This window comes from Anolis sagrei, chromosome 2 (genome assembly GCF_037176765.1).
Source record: "Anolis sagrei isolate rAnoSag1 chromosome 2, rAnoSag1.mat, whole genome shotgun sequence".
NCBI classification, from domain to species: domain Eukaryota; kingdom Metazoa; phylum Chordata; class Lepidosauria; order Squamata; family Dactyloidae; genus Anolis; species Anolis sagrei.
Genome location: NC_090022.1, coordinates 281,435,544 through 281,455,638, shown reverse-complemented (window position 1 = coordinate 281,455,638; position 20,095 = coordinate 281,435,544). Strand labels below are relative to the sequence as shown.

General features: G+C 40.8%; 1 protein-coding gene across 4 annotated transcripts in view; it reads right to left on the bottom strand.

The window, feature by feature from the left end:
* The window catches only part of PDZD2 (PDZ domain containing 2), a 342,438-nt gene that overhangs the window by 80,211 nt on the left and 242,132 nt on the right, over window positions 1-20,095 (bottom strand). For all 4 annotated transcript variants that reach the window (XM_060761354.2, XM_060761356.2, XM_060761357.2 and 1 more), the window contains 2 exons: window positions 4,770-4,912; window positions 2,212-2,344 (listed from right to left, as the gene is read on the bottom strand). In XM_060761354.2, coding sequence (XP_060617337.2) covers window positions 2,212-2,344; window positions 4,770-4,912 — 276 coding nt within the window. The remainder of the gene's footprint in view (window positions 1-2,211; window positions 2,345-4,769; window positions 4,913-20,095) is intronic.

The following is a 20,095-nucleotide window of genomic DNA, read 5'->3' as shown; positions in this document are numbered from 1 at the left end:
AGCCCAGACCCGAGGGCCAGATGTGGCCCCTTGGGCTCTTTTCTCAGGCCCTCCTCTCTCTTACCATCATATCCTTCCTTCCTTCTCTCTTTCCTTCCTCCTCCTCTCCCTCCCTCCTTTCTTCTCTTCTCTCTTTCATCCTTCCTTCCCTCTTTCCTCCCTCCCTTCTTCCCTCTCTCTATTTTCTTCCTTCTCTTTTCCTTCCTTCCTTCCTTCCTTCCTTCCTTCCCTCCCTCCCTCCCTTCCTTCCTTCCTTCCTTCCTTCCTCCCCTTTCTCCATTCCCTTCCACCCTTCCTTCCTTCCTTTCTTCTCATACTCCCTCCTTTCCTTCCTCCTTCACTCTTTCTTTCTCATTCCTTCCCTTTTCTTTCCTTCCTTCCCATCTCCCCTCCCTCCATTCCCTACCACCCTTCCTTCCATCCATCCTTCTCATCCTCCCTCCCTTCTCTTTTTCTTTCCTCCTTTGCTCCCATGGAATGCTCTGAGTCCCCTTTGGGGTGAGAAGGGCGGCATATAAATGTCGCAAATAAATAAATAAATAAATAAATAAATAAATAAATAAATAAATGTTTAGCTGGGAAAAGAGAAGGTAGAGAGGGAACATGAGAATAATGTTTCAAGATTTAGGAGGGGGAAACTGACTTTCTGCTGTTCTAGGGACCAGGACATAAGGGACCAATGGGTTCAAGGGTGGGGAGGATTTGACTGAAAAGATTAGGAAGAACTTCCTGAGAGTAAGGGTTATTGAAGAGTGGCATAGGCTGCCTCAGAGTGTGGTGGAGTTTCCTTCTCCGGAGGCTTTTCTGCAGAGGCTGTCTATCAGGAGTGCTTTGATTGTGCCTTCTTACATGGCAGGGGGTTGGACTGGATGGCCCTTGGGGGTTTCTTCTATCTCTAGGATTCTAGGATTAGATATGAGGAGTAAGCAATACAGGGTCTGGTGGATACACTTTTTCTTTCTCGTTAACCATCTTAGCATGACCAAGGCTAACCCATTTGGAATTCAAATGTTTCCTATCTTTCCTTCACTTTCTAACCTCTGAAAGAAAAGAGGAAGGGGAGGAAAGGGCAGGAAGGGGACTTGGGGAGAACCCCCCCCCCATGGCCCACACACCTTACTCCAGTCCACCATATGGCCCCCAAGTTAGAAAGCTTACCCATGCCTGTTCTAGACACAAGTTGAAGGCATCCCAGGAAGACTCTTTCATTCACCAGCCTCCGCTTTTCTTTTGATTTCCATTTTTGTGGCCAAACCGAGAGATCTAAGCTTTTGTAACAAATGGGGGCTATCTAGTGATTCAGACATACCTGCTCTCCCCCTTTTCCTCTATTTTGCAATTCACCTATGTCCAGAAAAGGTAGCTACTGTTTACACTGCTTGTTGTAGGTGGGCACACACAAGTACAGGAGGAAAGGTTACAACAATACCATTCTTTTCCAACCCATGCTTTATTGCATTCTTTACTGAAGATATGCTGCTGTTACCAAACACTAAACACCTGCATTTCACCTTCTTCCCTTTTAAAAAAAGCCTTCAGCTAGTGGTTCTCAACCTGTGGGTCCTCAGGTGTTTTGGCCTACAACTCCCAGAAATCCCAGCCAGTTTACCAGCTGTGTTAGGATTTCTTGGAGTTGAAGGCCAAAACATCTAGGGACTCACAGGTTGAGAACCTCTGAAAAAATCTTGGGGGAAAAGGAATATCATTGTCAGAGGCTTTATTCACTGTAGTGTGCCTGTATAAAGCTGTTTCATGAGGCAGATAATACCATTCTCTGTTTCCCTAGTGCATAAAGATACAATTCCATGAGTTGCAGGAAAGAGTGATAAAGAAGCTTGCAGCCTCACATGTGTTAGACCTGGTTTCAATGGATATTCTTGGCCTTTATAACAATTGATCACAGAATGCAGCAAATGAGTCTCAAAGCCCTTCAGAAGTCTTCACTTAAATAGCTTGGATAGCATCCATTGTGAGGCCTTGTCTCAATTAATTTTGTAAAGCCAACTAAGCTAATGGCTACCATCCAAACTCATTGCAGTACATTTCAGGAGATAGTTATTCAATAAACAAAGCAGAACTTTCTTTTATTGGTCCAGCATTTGTTCCAGCACTTTATAAAAGCCATCTGAACTGGAAATCATTATTACATCTTGCATAAACAAATCTTCTTTGCACTTCCGCATACAAAACCATACACGGCAAATTACTTACCCTGCTTGCAACTACCAGGTAGGTGAGGCCTTCAGCTGAGCGAAGAAGGGCAACAGCGTCTTGATGGGAGAGACCAACCAATGACTGGCCATTGATCATTAGCAGCTCATCTCCTACTTTCAGCCTTCCATCCCTATCGGAATAAAAAGCAAAGTTACATGGTTTCTTAAAAGAAGAAGAGACACCACTTTTTGAAGGCTTAAGAGAAAGCATTGTATGCTGCTTGGAAATGTCCTACTGGAAGTTAGCAATTACCACATCAGTGAAGGCAGTGAATCCACTTCGGGTTTTAGTCTGAACTTTAAAGGAGCTATCCATGGTGCTGACCTTCTGTGGGTTAGTGTTCATCATACTGGACAGTTAAAAATATTTTATTTTATTGCTATTCTTTTTCATTGAGTGATTTTCATCAACTTTGCATGATTACATTGTATTGTGTGGTGCACTGTATTGTATCCTCTAAACTCCTATAAAGGTAAATGTTTCCCATTGACATTAAGTCAGGTCCAACTCTGGGAGTTGGTGCTCATCTCCATTTCTAAGCCAAAGAGCCAGAGTTGCCCATAGACACCTCCATGGTCATGTGGCTGGCAGGACTACATGGAGCGCCATTACCTTCCCATTGATCTACTCACATTTGCATGTTTTTGAACTGCTAGGTTGGCAGAAGCTGGGGCTACCAATGGGTGTTCACCTCGTCTTTGAATTTTAGTCAAAAAACCAGCCCAAAATTCTGGGTCAACTATCCTCAACATCAACACAATGTACTGTACATTAGCAGTTATTTAAAAAAAATACTTCATCCCAGAAAATCCTAAAAGAATCACCTCCTTTAACTTTGACCATTCTGGTGCTGCTTCTGGCCGATTTGAATGCTGGACCAGGGAAATGATGACGATGGCCAGGGGTGGCTGTCCCTAAGGCAGTATTGGTGTTCTCCGCTCTTTACAGAATGACCCTCAAATTATCCATGGGTCATATCAAAATCCATAAATTTAGCCCCCAAATCTTCCCTTGAGTTATACATGAGGTTGAATTATACATGAATATATAAAGTACTTTTAAGTTTATATATATATATATATATATATATATATATATATATATGTTGTAGCTCAAAACTTCTAAGATGCAATTTTTCACCATATAATGCCTTGAAAAACAGGGTGCTTCTTAGAATTGTGGGTGCCTTTTATATAGAAAATAAATAAAGTTTTTTTTTATTGCTGGTACTGAAATTAGTGCGCATCTTAGAATCAATGGCGTCTTGGATGAAATACGGCAGTATTACAGTTACTACACATTTGACTAATTGCTACGATACATTTCACTTGTTCCTTTGAAGTTGAGACTAAAACCCAGCATATGTTCACCACCACATTATGATGCATTTGTTTAAGTTGCTGCACCGGTTTCCACTTGATGCCAGCATGCAAAGACAGAAACACAGTGTGGCTATACCTACAATAGTGTTCCAATAATTGGATCTCTGCCTCCTCCACGAATTATGAATAAATGCCAGTGCTTTGTCTGGAAATCATCCCCATCGCCCCCTTTCAAAGCAGGGGATTTCCAGTTGAATGCAGGCGGTACCGTCTGCGTTTTGTTAATAATGAATAATCAAGTCACTCCACATTTAGTTAACACCTTCTCTGGAGCGTCTCAGAGCACTAACGATATTGCTGGTAAGTAGGTCGGCTTTAATATTAAATTTTCCATGAAGTAGTTAACTCACTTGCTGTGGAGTACTTAATTCTGCATGGCCTCATTCTCCTAATAGTGCTTAGCATCTTATCCATCTTCGCAAGACTGAATGGGGCACCCATTGGCCTGCTTCCTTTGGCTCCTTTTCCAGGCGGCAATGGAAGAGTCCATGCCAAGGCTTATGTGGTGAGCGGCTGACCTAATTTCTCTTTGTGGGAAGGGAATCCCACAATATGCTACGTAAGTACAATGGCTGGAATAAAATGTTGACAAAGCTGTAGGCTATATTTCAGAGAAAGGAACTTGCAAATCACCTTTGAGTATTCCTTGCATGAAATTTGTGGCATTGTCACAAATCGACAAGCGACTTGAAGGTATGCGAACATATATAGACACATACATAACAAAAGGTAACTTAAAGGAATAGGTTTTTCCCCAGGGAAGTGGAGGTGCCTGAAGCAGAAAATCCCACAAGCACTTCCCTTCCCTTGCAGTTAAGAAAGAAAATAAAAGAAAAGAAAAAAGTTGACAATATATTAAGTAACTGTTTGACACCATTTCATGATACTCATTTTCAAGTACTTAAGGCAGCTACCACACTCTACCTAATGATAGGGCTGGTCTGTTTTTCTGTATCACTTTTGAACTGTGCCAACATTTTAATTCTGAACTAATTTGGAAGATAATTTTGGTTGAAAAGCAGAGTAAAAATGCAAGTGGTGGTGGGGGGAGAGAAATCTTATACCTGCCTTTTGCTGGCTGCTGAGTCTTGGAGTATGTCCCAAGTGTTACCAACCAACTGATACATTCTGGGTGGGAAATTCAGAGACATATGACAACATATCAAACAGTACCTGTGGGCAGATCCTCCTTCTTCCACTCGTGCAATAATGATGGCATGAGGAGAGCGTTTTGAACCTCGACCTCCGGTGATCTGGATCCCCAGTCCATCTGCTCCCTTCATCATGGCCATCTTCCATATCCGGCAGCCTTCTCTCTGAGAAGAGAAATTTTTAGAAAAATCTTGAATTTTTATTTAGGAAAACAGCGTTTCATGTCCCTTTTCCCATTCTATCCCAACACACACAGGGCTGTGGCTTGGAAGAGAAGGGCATGTGTCCCTTAGGGAACTGCAATTCCCTAAGGCAACAGTTCTCAACCTGGGGATCAGGGCCCCTGGAAGGGTCATGAGGGAGGTGTCAGAGGAGTCACCAATGACCATCAGACAACACAGTATTTTTTGTTGGTCATGTGGGTTCTATGTGGGAAGTCTGGCTCAATTCTATCATTGGTGGGGTTCAGAATGCTCTTTGATTGTAGGTGAACTATAAATACCAGCAACTACAACTCCCAAATGTCAAGATTTATTTTCCCCAAACTCCATCAGTGTTCATATTTGGGCATATTGAGTATTTGTGCCAAGTTATAGCTCTCTGGACATAAGTGAACTTCAACTTCCAAACTCAAGGTCAATGCCCACCAAACTCTTCCAGTATTTTCTGTTGGTCAAGGGAGTTCTGTGTGCCAAGTCTGGTTCAATTCCATCGTTGGTGGAGTTCGTAATGCTCTTTGATTGTAGATGAACTATAAATCCCAGCAACTACAACTCCCAAATGACAAAATCAACCTCCCCCAACCACACCAGTATTCAAATTTGGATGTATTGGGTATTTGTGCCAAATTTGGCCCAGTGAATGAAAATGTATCCTGCATATCAGATATTTACATTACTATTCAGAACAGTAGCAAAATTACAATTTTGAAGTATCAATGAAAATAATTTTATGGTTGGGGGTTACAACAACATGAGAACTGTATTAAGGGGTCACAGCATTAGGAAGATTGAGAACCACTAATTTAAGGGAAGCAAAGGAGAGTTATCTTTCAAACATACAGATTTCGTGACCTGTGCTAACTCTCAAGCACATGCCTATGTCTTAAATATTTCAATGCAAACACCATGTCTGCACTGTAATGCAACATTAAGGATTTCACAATATTAAGAACTTATGTCTAAGTTGTATTATTTTCTTCTTCTCCCAGTCTCTTTTTTTTCTTTTTATGCTGTGTCTTTTTAAGATTATAAATATAAAACCAACAGTGTCTTTCTTTTTTTGCTAACTGCTACATAATCTGCTCAGAGAAACTTTTCAGCTATTCGGTTGAGTACAAATTTGATTTCAAGAAAATAACAAGCATTGTATCTATAAACTCCACATTGCAAAAAAAAAAGTTATGCCAGGATGGTATAATGACACGTTGTATGGCACACAATTCCCTCTTTCTAGCATCTTGCTGCTTCTGAACTTCCAATATCTTCTGCTTGAGGCAACCATCTCAATTTGCCCAATGCACATGTGTCAAGTTCAAGACCTGCAGGCCCAATCTGGCCTGCCATATCGTTTTATGTAGCCTGCAAGGCTTTCAATGCCACGGCAACATAGTAACATTGACACAGTCTTACAATTACAAATGGCCCTTTGAAGGCAACCATCACACTGATGTGGGCCTTGGTGAAAATGAGTTTGACATCCCTGGCCTAATGGAAGGGTCAAACCCAGGGTCCAGAAGTGACTTCTCTGAGCAGACACATCACTCCAGGGACTCTAAGAAGAAGAAAAAGGTTATTTTCTGGATTGACCACCAGAACTTCTTCAACTTTCATCATTCCCTAGTCTTGTTAGCCTATAAAGCCATGTTAAAAAAGGGTTCTGCAAAAGAAAAGAAAAAAGAACAAATATTTGATAGAACTGTATCAATAAAGTGAATCATTTCAATGAATTTATGCAAGGCAGATTTATGCAGGATGAGTGGAAGTTGACATGTGGAAGGACTGTTACTGCTGGCAATGGGAGTTTGCCACAGTACTACATGGAGCCATGAAAGTCCTCAAGCTCAACTGTATATGAGTTTGACATCCCTGATTTTGACCCATAAAGCTCTATATGGTTCTGGCCCACCTTACTTGTCCAAATGCATCTGCCTCTACGACCCACCTCGTAACTTAAGATCATCGGGGAGGCCTTGCTCTCGTTCCCACCAACATCGCAAACGCGGCTGGCGGGGACGAGAAACAGGGCCTTCTCGGCTGTAGCACCCCGCCTGTGGAACACGCTTCCAAATGAAATACGATTGACCCATCCCTCCTGGCATTCAGGAAGAAATTAAAATCTTGGTTTTGGGACCAAGCTTTCGGACAATAAACATAAAGCAGTACTTTGACTGGAAATGGATTGGCAAGACAATATATTTGAGGATAGGGTTTTATTGTTCTATCAATTGGTTTGTTGACTGAGTATTGTTTTAATGACTGTTGTGATAATTGGTTATAATTAATTGCTATTGTTTGAACTCTGTATGTATTTATGGTTTTATACTGTGTTATTGATTTGTGGCATTGAATTGTTGCCTTTGCTAGCCGCTCTGAGCCCCCCCCCCACCTCCTGCATGGCCATATTTTAGAATTAATATTTGGCCCATGTGCAAGACAAAAAGAAACAGAGCTCAGAAAAGTTGATCCCAGAACACCCTAGCTATGGTGTTCTGGTTGATTGAGAGTTATTATTAATTTTTTTTGTCGTGTCAGGAGTGACTTGAAAAACTGCAAGTCACTTCTGGTATGAGAGAATTGGCTGTCTGCAAGGATGTTGCCCAGGGGATGCCCAGATGTTTTTGATGTTTTATCATCCTTGTGGGAGGCTTCCCTCATGTCCCTGCATGAGGAGCTGGAACTGATAGAGGGAGCTCATCCATGCTCTCCCTGGATTCAAACCTGCAACCTGTCAGTCTTCAGTCCTGCCGGCACAGGGGTTTAACCCACTGCGCCACCGGGAGCTCCATTATTAAAATATTAAAATAATATCATTATGAAAATAAGCCTAATACTATACCCATACTATACCAGACCATAAGCTCTGTATTGATTTGATACAGAGTATTTTAAAAGTAAAAAAATAAAGTATTTTAAAAGAAAAAAAGTAAGCTAAGACAAACTTAGCTTAATGTGACACAATTTTACTGTATTATAAAAATTGATGTTATTTTAATTTTTACTTAAAGTATTTGTTCTTCTAATTGTTGCAGTTGCTTGCGAGTTTTGATTGCTTGAGTTTCAGTAAACTGCAAGTTTATTGTGTATCACTCCAGGTTATGTAACAACTAAGGCTCACTCTTGGTGCCTCACAGCCGCATGCCAGTGTTATACTGATAGTCCATGATTGCCACATCCTGACACACAGGGAACTCCATTTACTTTAGTTTCTCCCTCCACAGCAGATTTTACACACACACACACACACACAATGAAGTTTCACCTTCTTTTCAGCCAACTGGCTTGAGCCTCTTCCTGAAACTTTTCTGGATAGCATTTTCTTCTTTCCCAATTCAAACTTTAAATCGTGTCCTTTCAAGGTCTTCTGTCTATCTCTGTTTGTGAATATTTTCATGGGATTACAAAATTGGAAGCCACGCAGTCAAATCTTCTGGTGGATGCCCAAACTCCCAGGCTGAAGTATGGCTATCCAGACCCTGCATGAGTGAGATCAGGTCCTTCCTCTAATACAGTGGTTCTCAACCTGGGGTCCCCAGATATTTTTGGCCTTCAACTCCCAGAAATCCCAGCCAGTTTACCAGCTGTTAGGATTTCTGGGATTTGTAGGCCAAACACATCTGGGAACCCAAGGTTGAGAACCACTGCTCTAATAGTTGATCCCATTGTGAAACTGTTCTTACTTCACTCCAGATATTTATTCCATGTTTACCCGTCTCTTTCTCAAGTGCATCAGTTCAAATCTTGCCCTCTGTGACAACAGAGAGCAAGTCTTCCAGGGTTTTAAAGAGCACTATCATAGCTCATCTCTAAATGACTTTACTGAATTTGCTAATATATAACAACTTCATACAAGGTCAAGGGTTCTGCATTCAGTACCATAAACTATTTAGCAAAAGTAGGTACTAAGTGAATATGCTGCCTCATTATTCCAAGTTAAGTGGAAAATAAGTGCCTTCTAAATTATTTCCTTCATAGTTTTTGCAATGTAATACAAACATGACATGTATTTGAAAGTCTCTGACTTAAGTGAACCACAACATTTTTGTAAGCCACTTTGACCCTTGAAGGCAGGGTGAAACAAAAGTGGACAGATGTTATATTACAATCTAGATCTTTGGCAAGATTCTACAAGTAGGTCTGTGCTTAACTTTCCCATATATACTTTTCATTGTTAAATTACTGGGAATCTTTTATAACTTTTAAAAACTTCTTATAACATATGCCATCTTCACCATACTCGTATGCCTTGAGCACATGAGTCCCAGTTTTCTTCTGAGAAATGGAGGAAGGTCGGAATGGGAAAATTACATATTTTCTAGATGAGGCTGACAATGAAAACAGTAACTCCCATATCCAGCTTATAAAATAAAATAATAACAATAACAATAACTTAGTAATAATAAAAAGCTGATACAATATGAGGATTTAAAGATCGAACTGCAAAGGCTCTGGCATAAACCAGTAAAGGTGGTCCCAGTGGTGATCAGTACACTGGGTGCAGTGCCTAAAGGCCTTGGCCTGCACATAAACACAATCGGTGCTGACAAAATTACCATCTGTCAGCTGCAAAAGGCCACCTTACTGGGATTTGCATGCATTATTCGCTGATACATCACACAGTCCTAGACATTTGGGAAGTGTCCGACATGTGATCCAATACAACAACCAGTAGAGTGATCTTGTTTGCTGTGGACTCATATTGTTGTGTTTCTAATAATAATAATAACTTTTTGTACCCCGCCTCCATCTTCCCGAAGAGACTCGGGGCAGCTTACATGGGGACAAGCCTGATCAACATAGTAAAAATATAACACATTAAAAATCATAAAACAGCAACATAAAGCAAAATAAAGCAAACAATAGCATAACACAAAATAAAAACAACAATCAAAGAGACAACCAGTAGCCTGAAATAGCAAAACAGTTCTGGGCTCAGGTGGGGGGGAGGCAATACAAATCAGTTGTGAGGACAGGGCTGATAGAAAAAGTGCAAGTGCCAGATGACAAAAATTGGGGATAAATGGCAATGAGGTGGAACACTATATTTATTTATTTATTTATTTATTTAATATTTCAAATATTTGTACCCTGCCCTTCTCTACCCCCTAAGGGGCACTCAGGGTGGCTTATAGACGGCAAAAATTCGATGCCCCCCATATACAAACAGATAAAACAACAGTTATCTCTGGGCAGGGGACAGTAGTAAAGGGCAGGGACTGGATTTTGGATCATAACTGGGAGCCAAAAATTTCTGGGGAACCGTCTAATCAAAAGCACAATGGAACATCCGTGTTGTCAGATCTTTGTGAAAGATGGAGAGGGTGGGTGCCAGCCTAATCTCCCTGGCAAGATAATTCCAGAGCAGGGGGGCCCATCACCGAGAAGGCCCTCACCCTCGTTCCCACCGACCATGCCTGTGATGGAAATGGGGGCAAGAGGAGAGCCTCCCCAAAAGATCTTAGAGATTGCGCAGGTTCATGAGATGGTGAAGATAGGCAGCTCACAAACCATTTAGCTTTCTCCTTTTGGACATGTAATAAAAGAGTGAATGCTACTGTGTGGAAGCTCTCTAAATTTCTTCATCCCTAGTGAAGAGAAATTAAAAACATGATTATGACATGGAAGACTTCAAATTGGCCATAGTTTCCTCTTTAATCCAAACTATCCTGTGATTAATAGGTTTGGAATGAACCAGGAGGTTAAATCAGGATAAAGTTGGCACACAGCAGACTGGGCGACTTGGAAGGCGCTGAACAGACTGCGCTCTGGCACCACGAGATGCAGAGCCAACCTCAAGAAATGGGGCCACAAAGTGGAATCCACGACACGCGAGTGTGGAGAAGAGCAAACCACTGACCACTCTGCCACATGCACTTGCAGCAACACCAGAGGCACTCCAAGTGGCCAGCTACTGGTCAAAGGACATTTAACTAACTACCAAATTCGCAAATTTTGTATTTTGTCTGTTTGTTTGTTTGTTTTGTTCTGTTAGAAATGTAATACAATTGACTGGTTGCCCTGACATGACAAATAAATAAATATCCTGGCTTCTTCCAAAACTGGTAATCATTGTTACTTGTCTTGATGAAATAGAAACAATAGTTAATTTGTTTATCTGTGGCTTGTGACCAAGAGAAGAGTAAATGGGTTGCATGTGCCGAGGAAACATTTGCCCGAACTGGCTCACAGTATTTAGGCAACAGCTGTGCATTTCCTATAACTTGCAGTTCTGCTCAAATTCTCCCACTAAGGGGCCATAAAGCACACAGTTACTGTACACAAAGTTCCAAGTCTAGCCTGTAGCATTTCAATTCTTTAAGGATCTTGGAAAGTAGCAGCTATTCAGCACAGATAATGCTAAATTAAAAGAATCAGTGCCACAATTCTGTATAAGGCATATAATAGTCATATAACAGGTCTTAACTTTGGGTTGATCACCCCCCCCCCCCCATCCTTTCTTTTGGCCCTCTATCCAAATCACATGAAGAGATCTGGCTGAAATTTGCATTTGAAAGGAGCACAAATTTCCATCCGCTTATGCTACTAGAACAAAGTGGTAGGAATATCATTTTCTGTCTCATTATGTGTGAAAATGGGTTATCTGTGTTATAAAACAGAGCCCAAGTGAGAATAACATTTGTTAATTTCACGCTGTTCTCAGGAGTTATCTGCCAATGTCAAGAAACCAAGGACCATCAGAAATACATATCTATCTTTGGACCCCATCTACATATTGAATTACAAGAGAGTGATGCAGCTGCTGAAAGAAAAGCTTGTGCCTGGCCAGCAATAAGCAGGAAAAGCCTGGCTTTTGCCTTCTCTCAAGGCAGGGCCATTCAAACTCTTGATTTTGAGTTTGGACCATTCAAGGCAGGACCATTCAAACTCTTGATTTTGAGTCTAACCACAAAGTTTCATCATTTACCACTTCTTTCACAACAAAAACACAACCTTCACTTTGTTATTGAGAAATCCAATCAGGTTAGCTTTTTAAAAAAAGTGTATATAGCATGGAGCTTGTGGAGTGCATTTTTGTTCATTTTACTATTTTGTTAAGTCACCTTGAAAATGCCTTCATTTATGAGGCAAGATTAAAACTGCAATATATATTAAAATGTAGCTGATAAAGACAATTAACAAATGCTTACTATCTCATCCAGTGGTGGCAGTGGGGGAGTGAGCTGGCTCTTGATTATAGTTTAAATTTTACTGGAGGTATCCAAGATGTTAAACTTCTAAAATATATTTACTATCTTGAAAGGCAACAATAAAGAATGTGCTCCAAAAAATGGATTTATTGATCCACTGACATGGCAGGCAACAGCCACCATTCAGCTCATGAAGGAAGCGGTACACTCCGGGGAGAGGGGGCAAGACATAAATAAAGCTTATTGTTATTATAATTATTATTTTTATTGACACAAAACACAGTATGACACAGCAAATGAGATATATATGAAAGATTTCATATCACAAATTATTATTATTATTATTATTATTATTATTATTATTATTATTATTAGATTAGAACAGAACAAACAAGATCACTATGCTGGCTTTTGTTTTTGATCACACATCAGACACTGCCCAAGTGTCTAGGAGTGTATGATATATCGGTGAATAATGGATACAGATCCAAGTAGGACGGCCTTTTGCAGCTGACAGATGGTAATTTTGTCAGCGCCAATTGTTTTTAAGTGCAGGTCAAGGTCTTTAGGTACTGCACCCAGTGTGTCAATCATCACATTTTCAGTTGTTTCTCATCAATTCAACTGTCACCTGGGATTGTAACACTGATGATCCTGAGGTCAGAGTATTGTGCTCCAAAACTCTATTAGTCTGAATTGAGAAGTCCAAGAGTAGTTCATTTTGTGTAACTTTTTCAGGCTTGCGATCCCACCAGTTTTTTGTCGTAGGCAGATGGTATTTGTGAGACAAGTTCCAGTGGACCATCTAAGCAACAGCATTATGTCTCTGCTTATAGTCCGTCTTTGCAATCCTTATTATTATTATTATTATTATTAGTAGTAGTAGTAGTAGTAGTAGTAGCAGTAGTAGTAGTACTAGAAAGGTTACAAAGGAGGAAAGTTAAATTAATATGGAATTTTTGGAAAGAGCTCTGTCTTCCTTCTGATAATATTCAGAAATAAGTAAATTGTTTTTATTATTGCTTCCAGACAATCATAAAAATCAAAATATTTTTCTAGATCCCTTCTTTTGAAATACTTGTAGATTTCATTTGGATTTCATGTTAAACTATAATTAATTTGACATAAGCTGATATATATGCTCCCTTCTCCTTTCCTTTGGTGCAGTCACAAGGAGAAGTTTGGAAACTTCAATTTCCATATCTTATTCATTATGGTTTGCCATGTCCAAAACCAAAAATGCATATTTACGTTTAATTATTGTTTCTTTGAAACAAGTCCGTTTCAAACCATAGCTCATAGTACATCATACTACAAATCATTTCAGTAAATTTAAGTTAAGATTAACCATGGTTTAGGACAACACTAAATTATGATTAATAGAAAACCAAATTTGAAGTTTACACATGTATTTTTACAACTGTGTCAAAAGACAAAACAGTAATGAGAAGTGTATATGTTTAGCAAGAGGGAATATATAATGTGAATAAGCCTAAAACATCTTGACATCTGAAAGGAGTCATTGTGAGCCTGCAAACCAAACTTCATCTTGAAGGCGCTATAGTTGAAATAGCAAATATGATGAGCCAAACCTTTATTGTCCTGTAAACCTAGGAAAGCTCTATAGAAATTATTAAAACAGCAAACAATTTTAGTGGGACTCAATGGATACAATATTATGTCTCTTCAAAGAAAACACATTTACTAATTTTTTTTCATGAATGAATATCTCTTTTTTGTAAAAGCAGTGCATTTTCAACCAGAAACAAGTAATAAAATGGCCCATATTTAGCTGTGGTGTTTCACGTTGCGTTATGGTTAGCCTATCCCTGCCAGGGGCACAGGAAGGAGACGGAAAAGCCATGTAAGTATCAGACAGTGGCCTGGAGGTAAGTGATGCTGTCCTGTTACTGAAGCAAAGCAGGTCTGACCTTGTAAATGACCTGGATGAGTCACCATCTGGGAACCATATGTGAATTCATCCAGAGAGGAAGAATCCTATTTATCATGCAAGCAACTGTAGATTTTATTTCACCTTTTCTGTTTAAGACAACACCTTCATTGGGACTTCCTCTGCTCTTGATGTCAGCACTGAAAAAGGATGTCTTGCCATGAATATTTTAAGTAAGGTCACAGGGAATACCCCACATTTATAACCTAGTTAGTTTCCCAGTTTGTGAGAAGAGGTAATGAGGAAACAGCTAAATTATCTGGAATAAGACAACTTCAAACTATGGTTTATAGAGTGGTCTCCTTTTAGTAAATCATAATTAAGATTTGTTGGGGCATGTAAGGAATCAGTTAGTGTGTGTATGTGTGTCAACTGTAAAATAAAATGCATGAAGCTGATTGGTTAGGCTATGCCCAGGGAACAAGCTGAGCCTGGGACTTTTGGTTACTGTTACATTGCCCAGGGAGCAAGCTGAGCCTGGGACTTTTGGTTACTGTTACATTTTTTTCATGGTTGAGCTACGCAGGTGCAGAGAGAGAAGATGAGAGAAGAAGCCGAGAGAGACAGAGTTTGGAGTTTGCTCTTGCTTCGTGAGCTGCTGAAGGAGTTTATCCACATGGACAAAGAAAGACTATTTTAAATCTTTCATAAAAGGTCATTATGTGAGTTGATGCAACTAATCACATTGTACATATGTTGTTTTGAATTAACAGTAAACTATTTGTTCTTCACTGTTCACCTGCATGTCATATTTTTTTTCTCTAGCAAGGCAGTGTGTGGGCCGATCAAATGTGAACTACACGTGGTTTATCTTACATTACACCACAAGATTAACTGTAGTTTATGGTTGGCTTTTTATGACTTTCAAGTGCTTTCCAACCTATGGAAATCCTAAGGCAACCCAATAATGGGGTTTTCTTGGTAAGATTTGTTCAGAGGAAGTTTGCCTTTGAGGTTGAGAGACTGTGACTTGCACAAAAGGGAATTCCAACCCAGGTCTTCGAGGTCTTAGTCCAACACATAAACCACTGCATCACACTACCACTTAAGGTTAGGTGATAAATAATTGCCCAATTTTAAACCATCAGATTTCTGGGATGCCTCTGTAATTATCCAGATAATTGATGTGAATGTATGGATTTCATCTTTAAATGGGTTTCTCAGGTGTCCAGAATGAGACTATCCAATGTACAGAGAAATGGCACAAGGATTCATACCCATGCACCAGTCCTAGAAAGGAACACTCAGTCCTGGGACAGTCTTCATTCTCGGTGACAGCTGTTCCCTCTTCTTAAACTGTTATTTTAAAGATGGAAATGAATACAAGAATTGGGACCTATTGTGGGATTCTCTGAGCAATCACACATCAACAGCTTCTTTACCCTTCTGTTTTTTATGTGCATCTAAGTGAAGCATGAAGCATGCACTGATAAATAAGAAAGATGTGTCAATCTCATTTTCTGGCATTTCTCAGAGTTCCACTGTCATTCTAATAGAGATTCATATCAGAATGTACACCCCACTTCCCCATTATTCCTCAGGCGTGGAAAGCTAAGTCGGATCCTAGCTAGCATAATGGTCCATTATGCAAGCAGTTTCACTTTCTGTATATATGACAATGGCAGTGGCTTGAATTCGTATCACAAGACTGACATCTCTCTCACAAAGAACTCCAAGTGAGGTAAGGAGACAGTTGTTAACATCTAAGAAATCACACAAAGTAAAGAAACGAATGGAGGACTGGACTTACATACAACTATCTCTTCTTCTATCTCCAGTAAGCTCCACTTTAAGTAGATAACTCAGAGTTTCCAGAAATGTGAAACAGGAAAAACTGTTTTAAAATGAGTAGACTAAATTTTTTTAAGGGAAGGTAAGATCATAGAGGAAACTGATGAATAGGAGAACTACTAGGGCAGGCTGGTTTACAGAAACGATTGTTGACTAGAATGTCTGGGAGCAGGGAGACTTAGAATCACAGAATCATAGAGTTGGAAGGGACCTCGTGGGCCATCCAGTCCAACCCCCTGCCAAGACTTACTTGGTATTAATGTTAGGTAAAGGTAAAGATTGTCCCCTGACATGAAGTCTACTCGTGTCCGACTCTGGGGTGTGGTGCTCATCTCCATTTCTAAGCCAAAGAGTCGGCATTGTCCGTAGACATCTCCAAGGTCATGTGGCCAGCATGACCACATAGAGCGCTGTTACCTTCCCGCCAGAGCAGTACCTATTGATCCACTCACATTTTGCATAGTTTCAAACTGCTAGGTTGGCAGAAGCTGGGTCTGACAGCGGAAGCTCATACCGCTTTCCGGATTCGAACCTGCAATCTTTTGGTCAACAAGCTCAGCAGCTCAGCTGTTTAACCCACTGCACCACCGGGGGCTTCGGTACTAATGTTAGCCATGGCCATATCTCATCTTAACACTAGGAGCTGCAGTGGCACAATGGGTTAAACCCTATGCCAGCTGAACTGCTGACCTGAAGGTTAGTGGTTCAAATCTGCAAGACGGGGTGAGTTCCCATCTGTGAGCTCCAGCTTCCCCTGCAGGGACATGAAAGAAGCCTCCTACCAGATGGTAACACATCCAGGCATCCTCTGGGTAACGTCTCTGCAGACGTCCAATTCTCTCACACCAGAAGCAACTTGCAGTTTCCCAAGTCGCTTCTGACACAATAAAAAAAATCTTAATACTTGCTCTGGCTGTCTCAATTTGTGTACAGCCCTGATTGATCTCCTATCAGCCCACTTTTTCAGATGCTTTTAAAATACTCCAGGTTTTTTTTTCTTTCTCTACTTCTGCTCCTTCTTCTCATCATATAGCAATTGGTACAAACTGGGTTCAAAGTGCAAAAGTAGTTTCCATGCAAAACTCAGCAAAAAGAGGACAGGAGACAAAGGTTGTAGCCTCTTCTAATGTATATGTTCCTCATTAACAACTTTTGCCATCTTTTTACAAGACTCTGATTTTGCTTGGCTATATAAGACTTGGTTTCCATCTGTGAAATGTTGGCGGGTATGGCTTTCGCCTCTTAGAAAGGTTACTGTGGAAATATAATAGAACTAGGCATTTGGAAGAAGTAATAATAGTAACCAATCAAATAAAAAGCCCCGAGCTCTGATGTGTGGCAACTATGATTCCATTCTGCACAAGAGAAATAGGGGGGAAATGGAGGTGCAATATTGCCCATTCATGCATGCATATGCTCAGATGTGTTTACTTCTCTTTAGTTTACATCACAGAATTCAGGGTTGAGTATTTACTCACTTACTAATGGTATTATCTATACACCACAATGACATCAGTGTCACGTCACCAAACTAGAGCTCCATCCTAAAGAATCCTGAGAAGAATCCTGGGCAAAAACTAACAAAATGAAGTTCAACGGGGACAAATGCAAGATACTCCACTTAGGCAGAAAAAACGAAATGCAAAGATACATAATGGGGGACAATGCCTGGCTCGAGAGCAGTACGTATGAAAAAGATCTTGGAGTTCTCGTGGACAACAAGTTAAACATGAGCCAACAATGTGATGCGGCAGCAAAAAAAGCCAATGGGATTTTGGCCTGCATCAATAGGAGCATAGTGTCTAGATCTGGGGAAGTCATGCTACCCCTTTATTCTACCTTGTTTAGACCATACCTGGAATATTGTGTCTAATTCTGGGCACCACAATTGAAGAGAGATATTGACAAGCTGGAATGTGTCCAGAGGAGGGTAACTAAAATGATCAAGGGTCTGGAGAACAAGCCCCATGAGGAGCAGCTTAAGGAACTGGGCATGTTTAGCCTGAAGAAGAGAAGGCTGAGAGGAGATATGATAGCCATGTATAAATATGTGAGAGGAAGCCACAGGGAGGAGGGAGCAAGCTTGTTTTCTGCTGCCCTGGAGACTAGGACGCAATGGAACAACGGCTTCAAATTACAAGAGAGGTGATTCCATCTGAACATGAGGAAGAACTTCCTGACTGTAAGAGCCGTTCAGCAGTGGAACTCTCTGCCCCGGAGTGTGGTGGAGGCTCCCTCTTTGGAAGCTTTTAAACTGGGGCTGGATGGCCATCTGTCAGGGGTGCTTTGAATGCAATATTCCTGCTTCTTGGTAGGGGGTTGGACTGGATTGCCCATGAGGTCTCTTCCAACTCTATGATTCTATGATTCTATGAACTGTAGTCTAATAAGGAACTTAGAATTCTCTACTGCACTTCCTTTTAATACAGCATTACCTGAATCTCTGCCAGATAATTTTAAGTATCTCACAAAACTACAAATCCCAGAACCGCATGGGATGGTGCCAGGACAATTAAAGTGGTACTAAACAGATTTGTGTAAAGGGGAAAGATCCCAAGTTTCCAGGGCCCAGCTGCTGAAAGCCTTGGTTCAGTGTAGGTTCAAGGGAGGGAAAAGAAGGGTAAACTCAGCAAAAGAATGCAGCTTTAAAGCAAGATAAAAAGCTCAGTCCAGCTGGTGCTGTTTCCAGATGTCTTCAAAAACAAAGGGTGATTGCATTAGTTCAGGTGCTTGCAATAGACCAAGAGAATGTTTAAACTTGGCTTTGCCAAGGAAATTATGTCAGCAGCTAGGCTGCTGATATAAGATAGTTCCCTGGAGCTCATTTTGTTCACAAGCAGGAAGAATAGGGTTTGTGGCTCATCATCTGCGAGGCCAACGCCGTGCCTCTGCATTCTGCAGCCCTTTAATCATCGCAACCCACCAGGCTTCGTGTCCCTAACAGGTCCCCCCACTATCCCCAAATTTTTAATGCATGGAAAACAAATAAACTCCACTGGCTTTTGTTGAGGGCGCTAATAGGAAAAACAGTGTGAAGTCAGAGCACCAATAAAAATCTGGACATGTGCAAATACCTCTAAATTGAACAGCCAAGATGTGAAGCACAGGGTGATACATAGGTATTCCTAGTTTCCGCGGTGTAGCTATGCAGAGGGATTTTTATTTTATTCTCCCCTTGTCTTCCCCACATGTGTTCACAATTTGGCAGCAGACGATAGGCAAGCTTGGAAAAATAATGCTTTTTGAATAGTAAACTTACCATTTTGGACTACAAGTGGTTTGCCATTGCATTCCTTTGAAGCTGAAAGAGTGTGACTTGCCCAAGGTCACCAAATGAGTTTCTAAGACCTATCAAATTACTAGTATAGGCATAGAATCATAGAGTTGGAAGAGACCTCATGGGTCATCCAGTCCAACTCCCTGCCAAGAAGCAGGAATATTGCATTCAAAGCACCCCTGACAGATGGCCATCCAGCCTCTGTTTAAAAGCTTCCAAAGAAGGAGCCTCTATTGCACTCTGGGGCAGAGAGTTCCACTGCTGAACAGCTCTCACAGTCAGGAAGTTCTTCCTCATGTTCAGATGGAATCTCCTTTCTTATAGTTTGAACCCATTGTTCCACGTCCTAGTCTCCAGGGCAGCGGAAAACTAGTTTGCTCCCTCCTTCCTATGACTTCCTCTCACATATTTATACATGGCTATCATGTCTCCTCTCAGCCTTCTCTTCTTTAGGCTAAACATGCCCAGGTCTTTAAGCCGCTCCTCATAGGGCTTGTTCTCCAGACCCTTGATCATTTTAGTCACCCTCCTCTGGACACATTCCAGTTTGTCAGTTGTGGTGCCCAAAATTGGACACAACATTCCAGGTGTGGTCTAACCAAGGCAGAATAAAGGGGTAGCATGACTTCCCTGGATCTAGACACTATACTCCTATTTATGCAGTCCAAAATCCCATTGTTGGCTCATGTTTAACTTCTAGCCCTTCTAACATTAATGAATTCACAAACTAGAGCACATCTGAACCTCTCCAGTGGCATACAGTAAATGTCTGCATAATATTCGGGGATGCCCTGATTCCACTAATCATCAAACAAATTAAATCGCGTGGGTGTGGTGGACCTCTTGAGTAAAATAGCATTATGTCATGTGTTGTCTTTCATTAAGCCTGACCAAAGAAATGCAGGTGAGTATGAGCCAAGAGTTCTGCCTACTCTGCAAAGTTTAGCTTTGTTTTGTGCTTG